General features: G+C 34.5%; 1 protein-coding gene across 5 annotated transcripts in view; it reads left to right on the plus strand.

Moving 5' to 3' along the window:
• The window catches only part of Crtc (CREB-regulated transcription coactivator), a 208,639-nt gene that overhangs the window by 17,198 nt on the left and 166,416 nt on the right, over nucleotides 1-25,025 (plus strand). For 4 of the 5 annotated variants that reach the window (XM_069815536.1, XM_069815535.1, XM_069815533.1 and 1 more), the window contains exon 2: nucleotides 7,069-7,170. The exons of the other annotated variant lie outside the window; for it this stretch is intronic. In XM_069815536.1, coding sequence (XP_069671637.1) covers nucleotides 7,069-7,170 — 102 coding nt within the window. The remainder of the gene's footprint in view (nucleotides 1-7,068; nucleotides 7,171-25,025) is intronic. 5 annotated transcript variants of the gene reach the window in all.

A 25,025-nucleotide genomic window follows, 5' to 3' on the forward strand; every position in this document is an offset into this window, starting at 1 on the left:
TATGAAAGTAAACATTCTACACACTGCAGTAGATTGACAGAGTACTGTCGCCGCTGGCTGTACTAACTCATCTAACAGTCCTTGTTCATGTCCACACTGCTGGCAGCTCTCGAATGCACCATCGTCATGTGACAGCAGTGTTGCCATAACTTTTTATCCAGCCCTTGTATTAAATTGTTCAAGCCTAATTAATATTCTTGTTGAATCTAGCTCAATTTTAAGAACTACATACTAAATGACGTAATGTTCGTGGATATGGTAATTTCAGTACAATTGCATGGAACTTCTATTTCTACATAGTTCAGTAATTGTGCTTGCTTGTGTGGCGTCATATCCGAATATTTAGATGTCCAGGTCTCAGAGATTTTGGTCATCACCACATGGAACTAATGAAGTTGGTATCTTGTGGAAGGTGGTACAATGCACGGATAATAAGGATTAGTTTGAATTTTGAAGAGTAGTGGATTGATAGCAGGAAAAACGGAAGTACTTTTAGAAGACCTGCCCCAACACTATCATAAGTTCCATTTGAGCTTATCAGCATTTGAACTGTAGTCTTCAGCTGATAATTCTATGTATTTGGCTAATTATGTACAATTCGTTATTTAGAAGTAAAATAAGAGGCTAAGAATTTAGATATTTTTAATTTTATACATTTAAGAGAGCCATCATGTTGGTCCAATGGCTAGAGTGCTGGACTCATCCTGTGTTCTGGGTGCGATCCCTGGCATATTCCCGATTTATGACTTGTGTTGGGCAAGCCTGTGGTCCAGGTAACACATGGGTTCTCTCTTGGAGCTCCAGTTCCTCTTTGGCATCCCAACAAATCTCCATCATTCCATCTCATTGTGGGTGTAGCATAGAGCAGCTTTGGGCAACAACTCTGTCAGTAAATTTGTCTACACAACTGGATTCATATGGGTGAATGACGAAGTCAAGTACTGACCATTATCTCCACCCCCAAAAAATCTGAGGGTTGAAAATTGAGCAACATAATAGTTTCAGGATTGTCTGATCCTGTGTCCAATATGATAAATTTGATCTGTTTTTGTGAATATGATTATTTCAATACAGAGGTGCCAGAATTCTTAATGTTAATTATTTTAGAGTAATACTTTTGTATTTTAGATTTATTTCAAATTTGAAATGACTTGTATCAAATTCCAGACCTTTATACTTTATTACAAGACTTTAACTTTCGCAAATGTTAATTTTGAAGCTGAAACATTGAAATACCTTGCATTAAATATTTCAGTATAATACTCTTTAGTTGTGTGTTTACTTTAACGAGCCAGATTCATTTTGTAACATTACTTTCTAGAATGATCAAATCTTTCATAGCTTGATCTGAAGTAATTTGCATGAAATAGTCTTATGATACATATTTTAAGAGCATTTTTACTTTACTGATATTGCTCTCATTCTTTTCGTACCGTACCGTACATTACATACAATTGAAATAATATTGTTCAATATCTGAAAGTTTAGTATCTTCCTTGCTTTATTATGGATGTTAAGCATCTCTTCAAAGTGAAGCAAGATAGTTTTTTGCTCAGGGGTAGGTCTTTCACTGCAAACCCAGCATTCTCTAATCTTCCCTCTTTTCTGCCTTCCTCTTAGACTTCGCATATGATTCATATAATTATCATAATGTTGTCTATCATCTGACATCTTCTTCTGTTCCAAAATTCACCATTTCTTCCAGTATATCCTTCAATAGGCAGTTTCTTCTAATCCAGTGACCCAGCCAATTTCTTTTTCTCTTCCTGATCAATTCCAGCATTATTTTTTCTTCACCCATTCTTTCTAGGACAGTTTCATTTCTTATTTTGTCCATTTCACATCCTTCTTTCTTCTCCATATCCACATTTCAAATGCTTCTAGTCGTTTCTCTTCACTTTGTCGTAATGTCCATGTTTCTAGCTCATGTAATGCCTCACTTTACACAAAAACTTCACTGGTCTCTTCCTCAGTTCTTTTTCCAGGGCTCTGCAGAAAATGATCCGTTTTATGTTAAAGCTTTCTTTGCCATTGGTATTCTCATTTTGACTTCCTGGCAGCAGCTCATGTTACTACTTATTGTACTTCCCAAGTATTTGAAGCTGTCCACTTGTTGTTCTGCCTCATTTCGAATTCGCGCTTTTACCTTCTTTATTTTTCTTTCAATAACGTCTTATTTGCATTTATCTTCGTCCCATACTGCTGACAGCTATCATTTAGCTCCAGTAGCATGTTTTTAGTACCATCTCCTTTTCTGCTAACAATACCTATCATCAACAAATATTACGACTTTGTTCTTCCTCCTCTTCCATGTTCCGAAAGCAGTTTTTCACTAAATCCTCCAAGTAAATGTTGAACAAGGTAGGTGATAAAGGGCTTTCTTGTCATATTTCTCTCCCTGTTCCACTTCCCTCTGACTTTAGTATCAATATAGAGGCCTATAATATTTTAGTAACAGTCAACTGTACTTCAAAATGAGTTTTTCTTTGCTTTGATATATCTGTATTGATTTTATTAAGAAGAATGAAGGCAAATAAATAGACAAACCCAAATATGATTCTTATCCCCCCTTTTATTAATATTAATAATATACATATAACTGAAAAGATAGAAATATAATATATCAATAAATGAATTAAGTTTATTTCTTGTATCTTCCTTTCTGAATACTGATAAAATGTGCTTTGTTTAATTTTGGGTGTGAAAGTCTTTGCAGGAGTTTAAGCCAGAGCTGAATGTACAGAATTTCTTATTATTTAGCTTTTCAATTTATGTTTAAAGATCAAGCAGGAAAAGTGCTTCATGTCCACTTTCTACGCAAAGGGAACTGATGCTGCCACTTACTGGCTTAGCATGAACACTATCACGAGCTTAAAGTAAGGAACCGAAAAATTACCTGAGCCATATGAAAAGCCACTTTGAAAGTTGGTCACCGCAGGGAGAAGAATATTTAATGTTTCCATTGACCGGAGATTATCGCAACATTACAGAAAGTGACATTAAGTATTCTTCACACTTTATCTTCATTTGTATTCATGGAAGTTGTAGATCACTTCATATTTGTTACATCAAAACAGTTCTTTGAAATTACTAATTGAGAACTCTTTCTAAGCTAATGATGTAATTGCTACAATGACACAGAAGCCAGCAATTAACATTTGTCGACAGTGGTGTAGTAGTTAATGAGATAGCAACATTATAAATAGATTCTTTCTTGTGCTTTAGAAATAGAAGATATATTACTTACTTGTCTTCATCACTGGTAATAAATTCTATTTAGCAAACGTGAACATAAAATAATTTTCTGCAGTTGTTGTAATAGGCATGTGCTTTTGTAGTCAGCATTGTGAATGGAATTTTTATATATTTATTTTACATTCCTTAACATATCCACTACTGACAACTAAAATGTCTTAATGTATTTAGAAGCATTTTCCTATAAATAATATATGCTTCCTTCATGTGCCAAATGCAATAAGGTATACTAACATTAACAAAGTCTGTAGGAATCGAACATTTTTCAGGTAATTGGTTCTGTTATTCTGTATTTCCCCGTCATATTTTCAATATATGCGTCATTTTTTTATTATTTGATTGTTAGTTTGATAACATATGTTTGTCCTGTCTCGTTAGGTGGAATTTTTTACCCGTGACAAAAGAATGAGTAGCAGATTAGTATTCACATTGTTCCTATTTTAAGATTCTAGAGTGCATATTTGCAAGTTAACAGTCAGGTTTATCTGCACTATAGATCTGCAATACATGTCTTTTTTTCTCCCTACTTTACAAATCTGTTGGATGTTGTAAGGATTGTTATATGCGACTGAAATACAGTGTGTCCCAAAATAATGTTTACACTCTTTGAACATTAATAACTAGAACATAAATAACAGAAAGCACGACCCTTTTCATATCACTAACCTTTAAAGTTACAAGTGTTCAAAGTGGCTGCCATTGGCAGCAATGTGTCGTCTGCAACACTGTAGAACATCAACAAACAGCAGATATGATTTCCATTGGAATGGATTCATAGGTAGTCACAATCGCATCTCTCATCATATCGAGTGCCAGTGGCTTTATGGTGTACACACTTCTTCAGAATTCCCCACAGATAGAAATCTAATGGTGTTAAATCGGGAGATCTGGTTGGATAATAGACACTTCCTTGTCGGCCTATTCACCTGCCAACTAATGTTTCATCCAGGAGAGCCTGTACGTCTTGATGGTAATGTGGCTGTACACTATCCTGCTGGAAAAATCAGTCTTCATCTGGGTAGAGTTGTGAACAGCTGACACAATCCCTTCCTAAAGTATCTTTTACCTGCAGCTGTTCCTTTAAAGAAGAATGGTTCCAGAAGCCCTCTGGCAGACATACAGCACCACATTGTTAACTCAGGAAGATTAATTACTCGTTCTTCCACATTGTGGGGATTTGCATTGATCCAGTACACAGTGTGTTGATTGAGAGCTCCATTCAGTTTTAAAGTTGTCTCATCAGACTAAAAACTCAAATCAGTAAAATGTTCATTGTTGCACTTGTTTACAAACCACTCACAAAATTCAAGACTCCTATCTCAGTCATCCTTATTCATATCTGGGAATGTAGGGCCTCCACTTTGATTGCATTATAATGTCATGTACACGTGATGTACTTACACTTGACCCATGCGAAGCTTGCTGTTTGGACTTCCTTGGGGATCTTGTGAAAGTTTGCAACATTGTTTGCATATTTTTGTTTTCGTTCTCTTCTTGTTCACATCACACACAATTCCTTTCCTCTCTAACTTGTCGCTTAATCTCGTAATTGTTACATGTGATAATGGTACAGTTTTGAATTTTGTCTTCCATCATCTCTGCACCCCTGTCATGTTCTCGCATTTTCAAAAACACTTAAAAATCCACTTACGTTGCTCAGAAGAAACTTGTTCGCGTCAGCCATTTTGTCTACACTAATTCCTACTGCCTAGCAGGCTGCAACTAAACTAAAAACAGCAGAATGGCTATATGTACTCCTACACACTCGACTTACCTAGTCATTACAGCTTCAACCACAAACAGTTGAATCAGGCTGTCTTTAATAGTTTCTCTGGTATTGAAGTCCAAAGAGTGTAAACATTATTTTAGGACATTCTGTAGTATGATGATGTACTGACCGCTTTATTCCCTTCTCAGAGGAAGCCTATTTCAGATGTATATAGGCCTATATTCCAGAATATCCATTGTGCTTTATCAGGCCTACAGAATTAAGAGGAAGGTAGATATCAATTTTTTAACATTGTTTTAATGTAAATTTTAATTTAAATGGACAGAAATGCATATATTTCCTAGCGGCAGATATAAAAATGAATAAAATGGCTGAGTAATGTATTTAACACTTGTATGATTATGACTTATGTTATTAACATCATTTGACTTGCTATATAAATCTTTCTTGGTGCATGGTTAGACATTTTGCTTGTACTTTATTAGCTAGTTGAATGCAAAATTTTAATAGAGAAGAATTTAGAAGTCAAATAATATGCACTGAAATAGGTGTAGATTAAGATTTGTAACATTAGATGAATTGATAAAAGTGCATAGTTCAATTTCTTAGGACTGGATATTATGTTAACAGAATCAACCATTTTCATTCGTAAAAAAATTGCACTCATTTGCCTCCATAATTCATACTGGTAAACACTTTTTTTTTTTTGTGGTAGCATTATACATATTTTTTTCTATAAAGGTTCGTATATTCGTATATTAGAAGAAGAATTAGAGCAAATTTTGTCAGTTGATTGTTTTCTTAATTCTTTATTCTTCAATATTGAGCTTTATTCAACTTCTGTGTAATGCATTAGCTTACTTAAGAAAATAAAATAATTGACTAATGGTTACATTTTCCATCTTACTACAGTAGTTTGTCATTTGATTAAACATATAGCACATAGTTTGATAGTACTGGAATAAAATTGTACTGGTACATGTTTAAATTTTTAAAATCATTTATTCTATATTTGAGAATATGTTTACATGGTTTCAGAATGTATCGTAATTTTTGTTGACATACCATTCAAGTATAATATGTTATTTTAAATAATAATAATGATGATGATGATGATGATAATAATAATAATAATAATAATAATAATAATAATAATAATAATAATAATAATAATACATTTATTGCTAGAACAAATATATATATTTTTTATAAAAAATTTCTTCAGCACACCTAGAAAGGGTACATACTCTTACTCTGGGGTCATTCCACAAAATTTAACATAAATGTTTAATTTATTTTAATTACATACTGTAAAAATTATTATTACAATTTGTCTATACTTAGAAGAATTTTAATTAATAGAAAAGAGAAACTCAATAATAGTGACAATAGCCTACTGGTATACCCATAGATCATAAGACGTGATATGACCACAGATGTTACAGTGTGTGTAAAGAAAAAGTTAACTAGTATTTTGTATTGGAGTGCTCCTTGAATTTAGACAAGGACTTGTGTGAATTGCAAGCAAGATTATTAAATTTAAGTAATCATGTGTATGTATTTTTTAGAAATTCACTTTAAGATATTTTAGTGTAGTTACGGTAATTGGGACACAGTTGTATTTTCTTGCTTTTATTGTCAACTGTTATGCCATTTATAATTATTCTGGTTAGTAGGTTTTATGTAATATAATTTTCTATTCTTCTTCAGAGCTTAATTTCATCTGGGAACAATTTGGAATGAAAATAAATAAATAGTAACTGCATGAGAAATTAATATTTCGCCCAGAATTGATTTTTTCTTTGCACCAATATGAGATTTGAAATTGTCATGCATGTTGTAATTCAGTATTGGCTTTTGGTTCAAGGTGTACGGCTTGTTCCAGTTCCCATACCTTTAGAAATTAAGCCCTGTTTTGGTATCTTCTAGATCTTGTTGCTGTTCACATCTGATTCTGGATGCCTAAGTGTATAATGTAGAGGACAGAGGGTTTATATTGCATCTTGGCTAATGTTAGTTGGGATCCTTCTGCCTTTGCATTGGGCTTGTGCTTTTCAGTAGTTGTGTGTGCTCTTGTGTTCTAGGTGCCTAAGCAGCATCTTCTCATTAACCAATCTCTTGGCTCCTACCGAGGCGGGTCGCTGCCCAATGTGAACCACATAGGCAGTAACTCGGTAGATTTGAAGGTAGGGGTAAATGGTGTGCTGTACTTTGCCTGCTATTTGCCCATACTAGATGTTGCACGATATTCATGTTTCACGTTGCCAAAAACGCTTTTACTGTCGACACTGTATGAAGCTTGGCTATTGTATAAATTGCTTCAACATATTGAGTCATTTCTATTCCAATGGGAAATTATTCTTAAAGTTTATTTCAATTTAAAGAATTAGTAATCATAGATCGCCATCAAACTTATTAACTAATTGAAACTTTCTTCCATTACATTGCAGTTAAAATTAGTTACAACAAATGAAAGTGTAGAAAAGTAAAATTATAGTTTATGATGTAAATTGTTATTAATACTTAATTCAAATTAACTCTTACAGTTACAAGACTATGTGATATATTTCTTCCATTATCTTTTATATCATACACATTCAGAGATTGATTTATCTTTGCTAATTGTGCAAATTCTTGTGAGTTTTTGAGAAAAGAAAGGCAGTGTTAGATTCATTAGTTCATACAATCATTATTGTTTATTATAATGTTTAAATATATTTTCATATATTTAAAAGAAACTCATGTAAAATGCAGAAAAGCATTGATAACGGACCACCTTTAAAATATAATTTCTATTACAAGCATTTAAATATACCTATACATGTACAACTTAGACATTGTAGCTCATGCTGAAATAGTAGAATTTTTTGCCTTTATTATTTAGTTACTGAATTATTCATGCTACGCACCCTATAAATTGTGGCTTACCAAAACAATATTATTTACTTTTTTTGGTTATCAACCACTCTGTTTTCTGATAACAATTTTTTATCATTACACTTGCACATTAATCACATTATAGCAGCATTTTCAGACGATGAGACATAATAAGATACATACAATTTTGATGTGTGGTTGTGTTCTCTTTCGTCTAATGATTCTATTAAGTTGTAAGTAAATGAAAGCTGTCAGAATGCAATTAATATTATTTGTTAGAAGTTTGTACATTCAAGCAATATATAATAGCTGCTTATTTAATTATCATTTGTACGTTTTTATTGTGTCTTTATTTAAATTAGAATAGTGAAAATAGCATTTAACCATAAGCCACTGATATTGAATTGTAGTAAACTACAGAATGTCCCAAAATTCGCACACACGGACAACATAGTATGAGTCTTGGATGAAAATTAAGAGAAAATGTTTGTGACAAAATTTTGCCCAAAGAATTTTAATTGCACAATGTGGCAACACTGTATTTTGCAATACTACTTCTGTAATCATAACTCATGCTATTCACACATTACTTTAAAACTAAATGTTCATGATTCAAATCACCTTCCTGGTTTTTTTTATTATTTTTTAGTTTTATTTTAATTATCTTTCTTTAAGATACGAATTATTTCTGAGTTGCAGTATGTTCCTTCGTAACTTCGTAGTATTTTTTTCTATTTTTTTTTGTCATTTTATTCCTGGTTAGTTACATTGACACACACAGTAAACATTACATTGCAGTAGACTAATAAGACATTCTATTTTATACAGAGTTGTCCAATTGTTCAGTTAAAAATTATTCCCAAGAAATTTTGCCACTCACATTTTCGTCTCCATTTCCATGCAGTATTCACACAATGTAGCCCATGTGCACGAATTTCGGAACACTCTGTATAATGCCAGATAATAATACAAAATAAATTTGTCAATCTGTAGTAAAATCTAAGTGAACCCTAAATAGGCCTATGTTTTAAAGCTTCAGTATATTAATACACAGGTATTATATATAACAAATCTATGTAAACACCTTTTATTATTTTTCCTCATGAAGTATCATTTTTTAATGCTGAGAACTATTTGTTAGCGAAATAAAATAAATACTTGAATGTAGTCACAGTGGAATGAGATTGGCAAGAATAAATCAAAATGCTCAGAAGTAGGAACTCTGATAAAATTGATAGACTTTTATCTTATATTTATATAGAACTTGTACAATATGTAGTCCACACCTGTGCAGTAACGATTAGCGCGTCTGGCCGCGAAACCAGGTGGCCCGGATTCGATTCCCGGTTGGGGCAAGTTACCTGGTTGAGGTTTTTTCTGAGGTTTTCTCTCAACCCAATACAAGCAAATGCTGGGTAACTATCAGTGCTGGACCCCGGACTCATTTCACCAGCATTATCACCTTGATCTCATTCAGACACTAAATAACCTAAGATGTTGATAAAGCATTGTAAAATAACCTAATAATAATAATGATAATAATAATAATATTCTACATGTAGTGACCAACCATTTTGAGTGACATTTGTCATTTTGGAGGAAAACATTTCTGGGAGGTAAACTTTATTCCAAAGAAATTCTCTTGGCAGAAATTAGCAAAGTGTAACAAATGAAAAGGAAAGTAATAGAAAAGAGAAAACTGACAAGTGGCCTATCCTGAGAACTGACAAGACAGAGATGATTATTAAAAAAATACTAATTTTAATATAGTGGTAAGCGATGAAAAAATGATATAAATATGCAGATTGTCAGACTTTCAGAATTTGGATAACATATATTCTCTATTTGTGTGCTTGTTAGGCAGTGTATAAAAATATAAATTAGTGTAAAATGCAGACTTCTCTGATATACTAATTCTGGGACCATACATCCAGAATACAGTTAATAATAGTCTCACTATTGATAAGAATTATATTGGAAATTCGTGCTGTATTTTTTAATATCTCCCCCCCCCCTCCTTGGAATAAGGATCTAAGTACATAGGGGAACCCTTATTCTGGGGGATATTCAATTATTGGAAATTAATGTAATTAATTGTGGCATAAATATGAACTTTTAATAAGAGCAGAAGATAATTAGACTTCTTGATTTTTTTTTTTTTTTTTTTTTTTTTTGGATAGTTACTTTAATGAAAATTGGTTGGATGGTATACATTGATGTTTTTGCGGCATTTCATATGAAAAATAGTTCGAACTGGAAAAAAATAATAATAGTCCGAAAAAGAGAACTTTGTGGCTCTGTTCTGCCACGTGTTGATAACCACGTATTTCCAATGGAATCAGGTTTTCTACAGACAGGTGGAGTGGCTATGGGGAGCCTGCTTAGCCTTGTTATCGCCAATTTCTATATGGAATTCTTTGAAGAAGCAACCTTGAAATCTGCGGTACTTAAACCTGCCTGCTGGTTTAAATACATGACGACACGTTCGTGATCTGGAACCATGGAAGACAAGCCTTGAAGGACTTCTTAATTCACCTCAACAGCCATCCTAAACAGATCCAATTCACTATGGAAACAGAGAATGATGATCAGTTGCCCTTCATGGATGTATTAGTCAGCAGAAAGGAGAATGGTTTCCTCGGTCACAAAGTTTACAGGAAACCCACGCACACAGATCGCTATTTACACAAAGACTCTAACCATCACACCAGACAGAAGTGGGCAATGATGAAAAATTTGTTCAACTGAGTCAAGCGAATTTTCGATCCACAACACCTTGATCAAGAAATCGGCCATCTTATGTCTATGGAGGCTAATGGCTATACCACAAGAGAGATCAGAAAAGCCTTGAAACCTAGAAGGCATACACCACTCAATTCGAGTCAAGGCCATACCAAGAGAGGCATGGTGGTTCTTCCTTTAAACAGGTTACAGATCGCATCAGTAAGCCACTAAAACAATACGATGTAGAGACAGTCTTCCTTCCAATGAAACAGATGCGCAGTTGGTTACGTTCGGTCAAGGACAATCATGACCGATATCGACTACTGGAGTATATAGAATTCTGTGCTCTTGTAGCTCACAAGCAAACATTCTGATGGGGGCAGATAAAGTTATTTTTTTTTTGCCAGGGACCGTTAACTGAAAGAAATCACAATTTCATAAGGAAAATTTTTTGGAACAAACACAGCAATTGTTGAGCTATTTTTCAACATAGTCCCACCAGAATTGAGACATATGTCATATCATGGGATCAGCAGAGAGGTGCTGTCAAATGCTGGGTCCGATCTCTGACTTTTACAACACAAGGATACAAATGTCTCAATTCCAGTGGGGGATATGTTGACAAATATTGCAAACACTGCTGTATCTCTTTCAATTAATCTTTCCATGAAATTGTGCTTTTTTCTGTAAACGGCCCCAGGGAAAATCACTTTCTGGACAACCTCGTAATTGCGCTCGAATGGCCAAAATTTGTATAAGCAATTCTTTTGACATTATTAACATGGTGGAAGAAAAAAATTTAACTTTTTTATCTGCCCCCATCAGAATGTTTGCTTGTCAGTATATACATAGGGACGACTCAATGTAGTTTCAGGACCTGGATTACTGAACACAGAAGAAACTGCCACCTAGGCCACATAGATAAGTCAGCAGTAGCTGAACACGTGTATCAAGAGGGGGAGCACAACATCAGGTTCGAGGACATTGACATCCTGAGCAGCATTCCATACTTCTATGCCAGATTACATAGATAGACCATTGAAGTCTACAAGCACAAGAACAACTTCAATCGGAAGGAAGAAGACTTTAAAGTTAATCAAGCATGGTACCTGGCCCTGAGAAACACACGCATTAAGCCATTCTTCCAACAGCCGAACATGATGGTAGCCAATCACAACACTCCGACCACCGGTGCGGACTGTGGCGACAATGGTGAGCCTTGATCCATCCTGATCTTAAATACTATAAGGCAACCAGTCCCAGCACACTAAGGAGATCTTTGCGCTCCCATGTGCCACACAGATATCTTCCGGAGTAGCAGACGAAACATATGGTAACAACAGCTTCAACAAACCATAGCCAATTAGCCGGATAACATCGATCCCAATGAGAATGTAATTTCAGCTATATGGGGGCATAGCACATTATGCTGACATTAAATAACATGTTTAGTGTGCACTGCTTTGGAAGAGGTGGATCTCAGTCATGGCCTCCACTGTCCCCAGACCTCACATCTTTAGATTTTTTTTCCTTTGAGTATATGTAAAGCAGCATGTTTTTTCAGATAGCTTTCATCTATATAGATGAATTGAAACAATGAATCACCCATATTATCAACACATTCCACAAGCAACACTTTTAAGAGTGCCTAAGAAATGTCAGGATCGAGTGAGGCAATAACTGATTTTCAAGTAAATGGAACACACTTTGAATATTTGAGATAGTGCACTGTGCAGTTTTACAGTAATCTTGGTCCACCACTGTGGAATAACAATTAGCACATCTGGCTGTGAAACGAGTGGGCCCGGGTTCAAATCCTGGTCGAGGTTATTTCCAGGGTTTTTCTCAACCTATTAAGAGCAAATGCTGGGTAACTTTCGACATTGGACCTTGGACTTATTTTGTTGTCATTATCATCTTTATCTCACTCAGATGCTAGATAATCATAGCAATTGATAGAGCATCGTAAAATAAAAAAATAGTAATATTTACATACAGATTTAGTCATGTTTACTCAAGGGTTCATTCATTCATAATGTTTTGCCCAAGAGCAGGTCTTTCACTTCAAACTCAGCATTTTCAAATCTTTACTATTTTCTGCCTTCTTCTTAAGTTTCTGCTTTGCGATCCATGTATCTTTTATTACTGTCTATCATCTGATTTCTTCTGCTCCGAACTTTCTTTCATTCACCATTCCTTCCAGTGTTTCATTCAGTAGGCAGTTTCTTCTTAGCTAGTGATCCAGTTAATTTCTTTTTCTCTTCCTGACAAATTTCAGCATTATTCTTTCTTCATCCAGTCTTCCTAGTATAGCTTCATTTCTTATTCTGTCTGTCCATTTTATATGCTCCATTCTTCTCTATGTCCACATTTCAAATGCTTTCATTCGTTTCTCTTCACTTTATCGTAATGTCCATGTTTCTGCTGCCCCCATACAATGCCACACTCCACACAAAGCTCTTCACTAGTCTCCTTAGTTCTTTTTTCGAGAGGTTCGCAGCTATTCCTTTTTCTATTAAAAGTTTCCTTTGCAATTGCTGTCCTTCTTTTGACTTCTTGACAGCAGCTCATGTTAGGATAATGTAATGTAATAATGTTGTGCTTTATGGTAGAATGTGATCACTAAGAGATTTGTTCCAAAGAAAATAATTTGTTGGGTCTATATTTATCACTTCAGGAATGATAATTGTTTTCCCCAAGTGACTTTTGTGTCACACGGTATAAAGAACTGAAACATGGCCTGTTCAGATATCCAATTAAGCCAGCCTGGTCCAACCTTCCTGGCACCTTTTGTAAACGAAGTCACTGAGCTTTGAATGAAACATGTGGTTGAATAACTTCGTCTTTTGTTAATCTTATTGAGCAGCTAATGGCAGAAAAATCTGTAATTGTTCTTTTTTTTTTTACGATTTACATATGCTATGTTTTATATTATTTTGATGGTTGACGGTCAGCTACTTTTTTACTTCCATTGTATTTTGATGCCCTATTCCATACATCTTTTCAGTTTTGTTTTACCTGATAATTCTTTCTTTTTTTTTTTCCCACGTAATAATTTTTTTTTCCCACGTAATAATTTTTTTTTGATCTCGTAGTTTTTTTAAATATAGTTGGTTGGACTGAAGATTTACTTAATTTGTCTTCTGGCACCTTTATTTAGTTTTTGCATTCTTGAAGATGGTCCTTATTTATGACTGTGTCTTGTTCGTTGCATATTACACAGTGGCTACTTAGGTAGGATTTTATTTTATGCATTTTTTTAATTATCGTAACAAGTTACCCTTTCAGATCTTTGTTCACCAGAAGATGAAGAAAGATTCAAACTTCGAAACATTTGTGAGTTTATAACGTACATACGTCATTAGCAATTAGAAAGTCTAAGATACACCTTTTTTGAGTAACATTAATTTAAATAACGGAAGAACAATATTTTCACTTAATGTTGAGTCTGTTAATACACTTTTCCTTTCATGTCTTGATGTAAATTTGTGTCATAAGATGTAATGTTTGTTCGTGCATGATTCATTGATACATGTTAACCAGTAACCCCAGTACTGAAGTAAGTTTCGTCATAAATATAAATGTAAAAAATGATATGGCACAAATAAATCGACAAACACGAAGTTGATAGCTGCTGACAACGTGAGACACTCTGTATAATGAAGATAAAATTGAATTTACATTGGTACCATTCAAATAATTATATTGAATCTGTTGAGTGCGAGTACAGAACAATGAAAACATTTGTTTATTAATTTTCACGTTCAATAGCAGAATTGCAATAGAGTTTATGAAGGCAGTATAAGAATTAATGCTGCTTATTTTGAAGATGGTAAACTAATTCATGAGTGAATTCACGAGAGAATTGTGTTGTCTCTGTTGTTAGGTTCACGCTTTGAAGCACCTAGGATATAAACATTCACAACGTAAATTTATCACTTTGAAACTTGTAAAATGCAGGAGAATAAATAGTTGCACCAACAGTGATTAACTACGAAGATGAATGTTCTATTTTGTCTTTCGATGCCTGGAATCTGGGTTGAGATCTCAACATATTCGATTAAAATTTATTTTAGACAAAAACGGAATTTTATGAACTCTGCATCACCTCACACCATAAGCCAAATGCTCAGTCTTGCTAACACACTATAGCATATTGTGGACTCTGGAACAAGAAGAGGCTTTGTATCAGACCAATTACATGAGCTACAAATATATCAGAAAGAAATAAATTATTGTCCAGCTGAAAACTTATAAAAATTGATCATTTATGTTCATTTTATTGTTTTGTTTCAGATATGTATCACAGTTTGAATAATTTTCTTTGAAACGAGTTGTGAAGTACGTGCATAACATTTTCAATGAAACCGTTATAAACTTAATTTCAAGGGAAAAAATTGTACCGGGGCCGGGTATCGATTCCAGGACCCTTAGCTTAGTGCACAAATGCTCTACTGACTGAGCTACCCAGGAACTACACCCGACACCATCCCAATTTTTCCCTTTATATCCACACAACTCAAGTGGGCTGACGAGGTGCCAGAGCATTTGTGCGCTAAGCAAAGGGTCCCAGGATCAATACCTGGCTCCGGAACAATTTTTCCCTTGAAATTATTCAACTCTGCTTCACAGGGAGCTTTACCTGAAAGCCAGATTTGCGTTATAAACTTAGTTTGAAGAGTAGACTCAACTACGAGGTTATTGATATAGATTGTTAGAATTTTTACGATAAAATTAGTTTTAAACACTGTTTTACAGTTCATGACTATCCATCAGTTAGAGCTCTCTTTCACAGCAGTTTCATTCATTCATAGTGTTCTGCCCATGGATAGGTCTTTCACTGCGAACCTAGCATTCTTCAGTCTTTCCTATTTTCTGCTTTCCTCTTAGTCTCTGTATATGATCCATGTATCTTAATGTTGTCTGTCATCTGATATCTTCTTCTGCCTCAAACTTTTCTTCCATTCACCATTCCTTCCTTCCAGTGTATCCTTCAGTAGTCAGTTACTTCTTAGGCACAGGCCCAGTCAGTTTCTTTTTCTCTTCCTGACAAGTTTCAGAATTATTCTTTCTTCACCTACTCTTCCTAGCACACATCATTTCTTATTCTGTGCACATCACACACTCCATTCTTCTCCATATTAACATTTCAAATGCTTCCAGCTGTTTCACTTCACTTCGTCGTAATGTTCTTGTTTCTGCCCCATACAATGCCTGACTCCACACAGAACAGTTCACTAATCTCTTCCTTAGTTTTTTTTTTTTTTTTTCCAGAGGTTCGCAGATATTCCTTTTTCTATTAAAAGCTTCTTTACCATTGGTATCCTTCTTTTGACTTCCTGGCAGCAGCTCATATTATTAATAGCTGTATTTAATAGTGGAATCTGTAGTGGATTGAAAGGGTAAATTCCTATAGGGGGTCATAAGGAACCAATATCAATAGTTGGAGATAAGCTTCTATGAAAGAATGCCCAGAAAAATGAAATGAAGAAGAATACTTCTGAAATAATAAATAAAATCATACCTCATCGTAGACCTTTCGTTACTATCGGTACACCCCAAGTATTTGAAGCTGTCTACTTGTTCCACTGTATCATTTAGAATTCGCAAGTTTACCTCGATTCAGTGTTCGCAGGAGAATCTTCACTGAGTTGATATCAGGCTGATAGTCCTGAACTCGTTACATTTCTTAGTATTAGTTTTCCTCGGTATTGGCAGCAACACTGTCTCTGTTGTGAAATCTTTAGACCATTCGTCTTTCTCATACATTTCGATGTATAATGGTAAAATTTCCTTCTTGTTTCGACCCAAGCATTTCACTAATACATTGAGGATTCCATCAACTCCTGTTGTTTTGCCATTCTTCATTTCCCTAAGTGCTAGTTCAACTTCTACCCTTAGAATAGAAAATCTTTTTCGTCTTCTGATACGGCTGCGTCATCTTCTATAGCTAAGTCATCTGGACGATTCTTTGTACAGCAGATTATGATGTAAATTAATATGTGTAAGAGATCGAGTCCAAATCTTCGAAATTGCATTTTATTTAATTATTTTTCACTTTATTATTGTTTAGTGTAGGCTACAATAATATTTTTTTATCATTGTACGAAATATAGAGATAATGTATTGGATGCTGCAAGAAGTTATTTCGAAAATTTCGCGGAAATGTTTTCAGCAACCCTAATACCGAAAATGTGTTCTAATTCTGTTATTAGAAATGAACTTATTGTTTGTAAAAGGAAGTTAATTTGCTTGTTTGGATTCATAATACATGATTTAATTTAACTATATAGGTCGGACTCATAAATACCAATGCATGTAATGTGTCTTCAAAATTTGGCTTATTTGTTAACTCTTGCAACAAACTATGTATTCCTCTCTGAGAGAACTCTTATCAGTGTCCTAAATTTCATACGTTCATCTGTGCATGCATACATGTAAGAATTGTAATTGGAATAACTGTTCAGTGAAATATATTATCAGTTTAAGTAATTTTGAGTTTCAGAGTTGTATTGAGAAGTTTTCACATTAATGTTTTTAACATGTAAAAACTAAACCCTAAATGACCACATGCTTTGACATGTTTGTTCACCCTCGTAAATCAACGCCCTTAATCTTCTCTTAAGGCTCTAAACTTCTTTGATATTTACGCCATGAAATAGTAGAGACATTTTATTTAGAACTTAGTGCTGATATTGAGACTGTGCTGCAATTATTTATGGCTTCATTGCAGACTGCTACCCATTAGTGTTTGCACAGCTGTGAACCACGTGACTTAAACAGTGGTATTTACATGAATTAAATTTTTTTCGGGTAATAAAGCAGAAATCACTGATGTTGGTGTGAAATACGTAAATCGTCGTATCTTGCAATTCTAGCGTTAATTTTATGCTCCATAATATTTAAAACGTGAACATAAAAATGAGTATTTTTTTTAACGAATTACAATCATCGGAAGTAATTGCTGGTTTAATATGAATTAGTTTAAGAGACCATATTTTTATTTTTAATAAGTTGGTGATTAATAAACTTATCTTCATTCTGTGGAAGTCTCTGGAATTCATTTCTTAATGACGTCGGGGATTGCCGGACATTATCACAATTTAAAATTAAATTAGAAAGAGGTGTTTCATTGCATGAACTCGGGTTTAAATAAGTTGCTAGATATGATGCTTTGTATTTCAGTCTAATCAATTTTCATAATTAAATTGTGTTGTATATTATTAAGTCTTTTTATCTCTGATTTGCTAGTATGTAAATCTAACAGTTCTGATTAAGCTGTCATTACTTATTTTGTGGATTATGTCACTTAAATTCTGTCATTATTGTTGTAGATCAATTGTTCGTTTATTTTTAGTTCTTTGTCTCCATTTTAACTTGCATTTGTATTTGTGGTGGTGTGGAAGAGAAGACTTACTGGCTTTCACTCCGCTAGAATAAGTAAATAAATAAATAGATACATTTGAGATTGAAGTGTCAAGAAAAAGAAATATTACTATTAAAATAAAATTACAACCCTCAATACCTTTAGGGCTAAAACTTTTGCGTAGTGTATTTCTCACTTTTGTGATGATTTTGAAGCAAACAAGATATCCAGATATGGCGGGACATCATCGTGTCAACATAACACATGATCATTGCTTATGATACAGAGATACACATTCAGTCACGCTGGATGGGATGCTTATTGTCTTATTAAAATTTGTAACTACCATTACACGTAAGTAGCGCGACTATGTAGCAGTGTGGTGAGCAAGTCATTAATTAAAATTACTGTAATCGGTTAATTTATGCTCGTGGAAATAGATTAACGATTAGATAACGGCGTTATTATTTTATTGTAGCATTATAAGACTTACTCTGATGATAAATTAAATTGCGAAGTTCAGTATTGAGGTGAACATCCTGTTTGAAATAGAATTTGTCTATTAATGTTGATTTTAATTCGTTTCAAACGTTATTACTTTGTTGTTAATTTAATCCACTAAATATAGCTACTCATACGGTAATAACTCTGCAATACTGGTATGTATTATTGAGTAACTAAAAATTTTAATTTGTATTTTTAATCTTGCCGGCTTTTTAGCCTTAAGAAAAGCTCCTTTCCAAAAACTGTAACCAATCTGACACATTTCAGAAATATTCATAAACTTAGAAGAGAAACGTATAACTGTTTAAATAAAATTTTATTGTTAAAAATAATGCATATTGATAGAAATTATAAACGAGAATGTAATAAAAATAAATTAAATTTAATTTCTGAAGTGAAATTCTCCATTGATTTAATCCTTCTGGCCGTACTATGGCCCTGAGTTTATTTAGCCTCAAAGGAAAATGGGTATCAGGGTCATTTCCTTTGGGATAAAGGCTGCAGGGACGTAGGACTGACATCCTACTGTCATTAATGCCGATTGTCTGTAAAGATGGAAGCCTTACCTCCCTCAACCCTCTGGGCCGATCTGGCCTGTAATAGGATTGATTCATTGATTGACTGAAGTGAAAGGAAAATAGTCATATGTATTTTAAAAGAGGGAAACTAAAATAAATAAATAAACGAATAAATGAATGAATAAATGAACGAATGAATAAATAAATAAATAAAATCTTCACAATCACAGAGCGGATGTAGAGAGGTCAACCTACGAGAGATGAAATACGGAAGATGGGAATTTAGTAGGGAATATCCTTTTTACACCTCTGAAGTTCTGGCCGATACGTGCATCTATTATCAGGCAATACATCTCACTTGACGATATGTGTCAGAGGAATTGTATACTTCAGAAGTCTAATTAGTGTAATATGTAGCTAGTAGGCGATGTATGCAATGGAGGAGGAATGGAATTGGCCATCCTACCCGATTATCTCCTGGCCTAGTTGCCTCATAAGAGGTGCCTTGTTGGTATCACTTGTGAGGTTCAGACCTGTCTTGGGACACGTGACTAAACAACAGATCGTTTTTAATAATAATAATAATAATAATAATAATAATAATAATAATAATAATAATAATAATAAACACTTCAGTAAATCTCAGCATAACTTAGGAAAGCGAATTAATGTATGAGATAGTCCACCGCTGTGGAGTAACGGTTAGCGCGTCTGACCATGAAACGAACTTGGTTGTGGGGTTTTCCGGGGTTTTCCCTCAACCAATTGAAGCAGAATTGTTGGGTAACTTTCGGCGTTGAACATCGGACTCATTTTGACATCATTCATTCACATAATTATCATTCATACCATAGCCCGGGTAAATTCACGGTGCGACGTGCTGTACTTGTATAAGTGCGCGGCCGTTCGGCTACCCAATCATTCACAGAATAGGAGTGGTAAACACAATAAGATTCGGGCTGCAGTGTATTGGGAATAAATCTGAATAAGGAACAAAAAAAAGTTTCCTTCCCAGGCAGGATTCGAATCACGAAAGTCTTAGTTACCAGTCTATCGTGCTCTGGAGTGAACAAGGCTCTGAAATCAGCTACAAGGGTCGGTCCGGTTCTTTTTGCCACTACTGTTCACAACGGTTAATACGCAACTTTGACGGTGAACATTCGTAGATTCTGATATGGCTCCGGCCATGGATTTGTTCATTATTATCCTATGGAGTCGTTTTGTCCACAAATTCCTAAAATTTCACTGTGTCCGGATAATGTACCGCAAGTTCAGATTTGGAACTAAGCCTTACAAGGACCATAACTGCAATAGCAAGGAAGGTGTTATAATTTGGAGATATCTGAGACCATGATTATTATTTCAATAGTATTGAAATTTTAAATAGATGGTAGGTCTTCTTATAAGTGTTCGAAGTGTAAGTTTGAAGTAAATATTACAACATACATATGTGTCTTAGGTATTATTTCACATAGACATGTGTGCATATTCAAGTGTGTTTACTTTGTGTTGTTAATGTGCGTATACGTAGTGTATACCTAAGTGTTATAATTTAAAGAGTTATTATGGAAGATGTGATGCGGAACGCAGCGCGTTTCACTCGCACTGTATCGTATTATTAGTAATTAAAGTTTTTGTCTACAAACGGCGAAAATTTGTTCGTGGTTTTAATTACAAAAATATGGGCAATTAACTCCCTATACTGATTATAAGGTTGTGAAATCGAAGTCTGAATAACATTAACGAAAAATTGATAGTTTCCGAACGTGAGTAGAAAGTATTCACGCAACTGGCGAAGCGTGATTGTCATCTCGCATGTTACGCGACTGCGTAGTCATTCACGGACGATGATGGCATCTCAATCTCTCCAAGTACGCGCCTTTGTGTCTTAGTACGTGCGAAATCCTAAAGTAAGTTTCCGTACCCGTACAGTTAATATGGGTAGCTAATTTTTTTTGTGTGCCTAATGTGGAGATATGTATACTTAAGTTTGAAGGGAGTCGGTATGAACCCAATGACGACACTTCACCCTGATACGACTATTTTCCATGTTGATCTGGCCACTGCGATGGCTGAGTGGTCAGACTAGCCTACCACGCAGGCGGTCCGGGTTCGATTCCCTGTGAGACCTGGAATTTTTCATTGGAAAATCCATAGTGACACTTGTAGCGGACAAGTTCGCAGTTGGGGTTTTTCTCAGGGGTTGTCCCTTTTCCCACATTAGACATTACATAATTTCGTCAACATGTCTCCATTCCGTTCTCATTTTATAGCATTCTCTAAACGCTGGGTGGCCTAAAGACGAGGAATTGCATGCTCGAAACCTGGTTACGCAACGAACCTTAGTGTAGTCTGCCGGTGTGGGCTTGGGATTACGCCTAGCTTGAGGGGCTAGTACAATAGATCTTGGAAAGTCGCAGTGCTGGGTCGTAATGCCACCCCTCTCTGAATTTCATTTCATTCCAATTCACTGTTGACCTGCACAAATATGATGTGCCCTGCGTGAAAAAAAAATTGCATGATAAATAGCTTTCTGTTACGATTTTACATGTCTTAATTCCATCATTACTCCTGGGGTACTGGCTGAAATGTACTGTACATTCTATTATCAGGCAGTACATCTCACTTGACGATGTGTCAGAGAAAGAACAATATTATTGTTTGTATACATCTGAAGTCTGATTAGTCAGCGATGTATGCAATGGAGGGAGAAAGGAACTGGCCACTCTACCCCGTTATCTCGTGGCTTAGTTGCCTCATAAGTGATGCCGTATTGATGTCACGTATGAGATTCAAACCTGTCTCCAGACAGTTAACTAAACAACAATAACATCTTTTCACAGTCTCTTCCTCTCACATTGCATTTTCCTGGCATTCTGAATGCATATATTTTGTAATGAGTAAAGCCCGGATTTCTAAGCACAATCAACAGTAAAATAAGCACGAAAATGGTGAAAATAAGCAAAAACGATACACGGAAACAGTAAAATAAGCACGAAAAATGGTGAAAATAAGCACCAAAATAAGCAAAAACGAATACACGGAAATATGATGTTAGAACTCTTTATTGAAGGCTGTTGCAGTATACAAGGAAGGTCATCCTGAGATTTTCCTGTGTGAAGCTCCTGCGTCTGTCAGTGAAGAATGATTTGTAAAGTGAAAATGTTCTTTCGACGTCACAGGCGCATGTGAAAAGCACCACAGTTCTTCGGTGGAATTCCTCTTCAATATCTGTTTCTTCATCAGAAAGCTTTTTAGAAATTTGACACAGTGTTTTGGCGGGGAATCCCAAGGTTTTCTCCTCATTAGAACTACGCAGTATTATTTCACAACATCCTGGGTCATACTCTAATATTGCTTTCTTACGCATTCGATTGAAGTTAATTGTTTCTTAGCTAATAAAAAAGGGAATCAGTGATAATTGACGGCTAGAGTGAAATAAACACTTTTAAAATTACAGTTTTGGGTAAAATATGGTGTTTTAATTAAGAATTGTGAAATAAGTAAGCAAAAACGTTTTCCTGCGAAATAAGCATTTATAAGCACTAACAAACATAGTTAAAACTGCTTATCTAGGTGTGTCTTGCGAAGTATAACCTTTCTGCTTATCTTTAAAAGTGTGGAAAAGAATATGTATTTTACTTAGAAATCCGGGCTTTAGTGATGAGATTTTGTATCTCAAGTTCTGAGTTTAGGGAGGAAAGAAATCCTGTTTCTAAACGTTTTCTTTCAGCTGCATATTTTTCTTACATTATGCAACATTTCTCCATTCTTTGAGCATGTATATTATTATTACTAGCCCTATCCGTGCGTTCCGCTGCACTTGTTAGGAAAAAACAATTGACTTAAATGTAGGCCTATTATATTTTCAAATACAGCTTTGTAATTAGTGAATCATAGCTTATTATGTTGTAAATGGTTTGCTCCTGAATTATTTTCAAACTTCTATTTAAAACTGTGAATGTAACTGTCATTATCAAGCAATACTTTCTGGAGTTGTTCAACAAATTCTACTTTAAAGCTTGGTATTATTGTTAGACCTAACAGACAATTGTTCAGTGACTGAAACAGAATATACTTCTAAGAATTGAGAGTTATTACTCTCAGTTGAAAGAAGACTTCCAATTAAATGGTAAGCCTATGTTTGAACTTTAAATGTTTGCATAAAATTGACTTCATGTAAGTTATTTCTTTTGCACCAAATGATGCCACTTGAAATAAGGTGTTGTAATGTCTTATATTATTTAAAACGTGTGTTGATAAGGGATGTATTCCTAAAAATAAGTTATTTAGTTGCGGGGGGCTTTTGAATCTCAGGAGGAACAACTTTTCCAAGAGTGCAACATAATGTTTGACTCATTACTACATTTTTTGCTTTGCATTTAATGTATAGTTTATTCGTTTCACCTATTTGAACACAATTCAAATGATCATAATCAATATTTAGATCATAATGGAATACTAAGCTAACTAAATCAATATATTCACGTTGTTCGTTAATTCTCTGAGAACGTTCAGCGCTGTTTTCTCTTTCTCGAGCCTGCTAAGTTCGAATTCTGTTATCGGCAAGTCGATCGAAGTGTTCGATGCTAGTTTTCCTTGGTCGAGCCGCTGAAATGATTCCATTGGTAGTTCGTAAACGAATCTCCCGTTCTTCCTCACTCTTATTAAATCTCCTAATTTTGTTTTGTCTTGAATTAGAAGTGTTTCAGGGTAACTGAGACTTTTGTTTTGGCATTTTGAAGTACTATATAAAAAGCAATAGGCCTATCTGCCTAACGTTAACGGTCAGAACCTTTTTCAGAGAATACTACCCGAATTTATTAATGTCCAATTTATACTTACCAACTAAAATGAACGAAGCACAAATCGAATTCAAATTCCACACGCCACATCACACACGGTAGAAAAAAGTACTTAAAATAACTGAAAATAACCTCAGATTTAAATACCTAGTACACCACTGTAGAGACACGCTATGGTCACTGAGAAGGTTATATACTTAGTGGGTAACAGTTCTCTATAATGCACAACACTCCATATTGGATTAATTAGCAAAGTAACATATTTAGCACGACTTGTGGGCCGACCAAATCCCGATCTCCACCCCCATTGTATGCAAGTCCATATATGCTCGATCACTTATGACCTCCAATTAACAATACGTATCTCAGTCATAACAACCTCATACAATATCAGATAGAAACTATAAAGTAATTACATAATTGAAATAGGACTTTTGGTACAGGGAGCATCCATTTTTGGTACAAGGATAAATCGTTTAACATATTTCTTAATTGAAATAGTATTTAAATAATTAAAATAGGCCTACTATTATTTTAGTCCAGAGAGGACACATTTGGTGCAAGGATAATTTCTTTAATATGTTTCGTAATTGTTGTTATAATAATTATGCAAATAATTAAAACAGGATCATATGAATTTTATTTTTGATCCAGGAAAAATACAGGTATTTTACGACAAAACTCGTAAAAATACGATTATGTTCTGTGGATACAAATACATTGAAATGCATAAAATTAATATTTTATGTGGCCCAAATAAAGTTTAAGTAGCCCCACTGAAATACGTAATCTATACTAATAAGTAATACGATATTTAGACAGTATATCAATTTTTGTGTGCGTAAGGATGTTTTAATCCTACCTAATGGCTCATTTATTGTCAGTCCTCGATTCACTCAGGAGTTATCCTAATGGCATATAGCCATGTCCATCTGGAGAAACTACACTATCCAATGGGGAAGAATTATCGAAGTCAATTAAATAGGCTCTGAGATTACCTCATATAAACACACAAACACTCTCTCTTTATATATTAATATTGATAAACATTTGTATATGCCTATCATAATACATTATATTACATTCGTATAAAATAGTAAGTCAGTATTATCTTTCGTTTGTTATGCAAGACCGACTTATATAAACGCTGAGTCTTTTGTTTCCACTTCATTATACCGAGAAATCATTTTATTTTTACTAACATTTCTAATATTAACCTGGCTATACTTTTGGGATTAACGGTTGAG

Source organism: Periplaneta americana, chromosome 17 (assembly GCF_040183065.1).
Source record: "Periplaneta americana isolate PAMFEO1 chromosome 17, P.americana_PAMFEO1_priV1, whole genome shotgun sequence".
NCBI lineage: Eukaryota > Metazoa > Arthropoda > Insecta > Blattodea > Blattidae > Periplaneta > Periplaneta americana.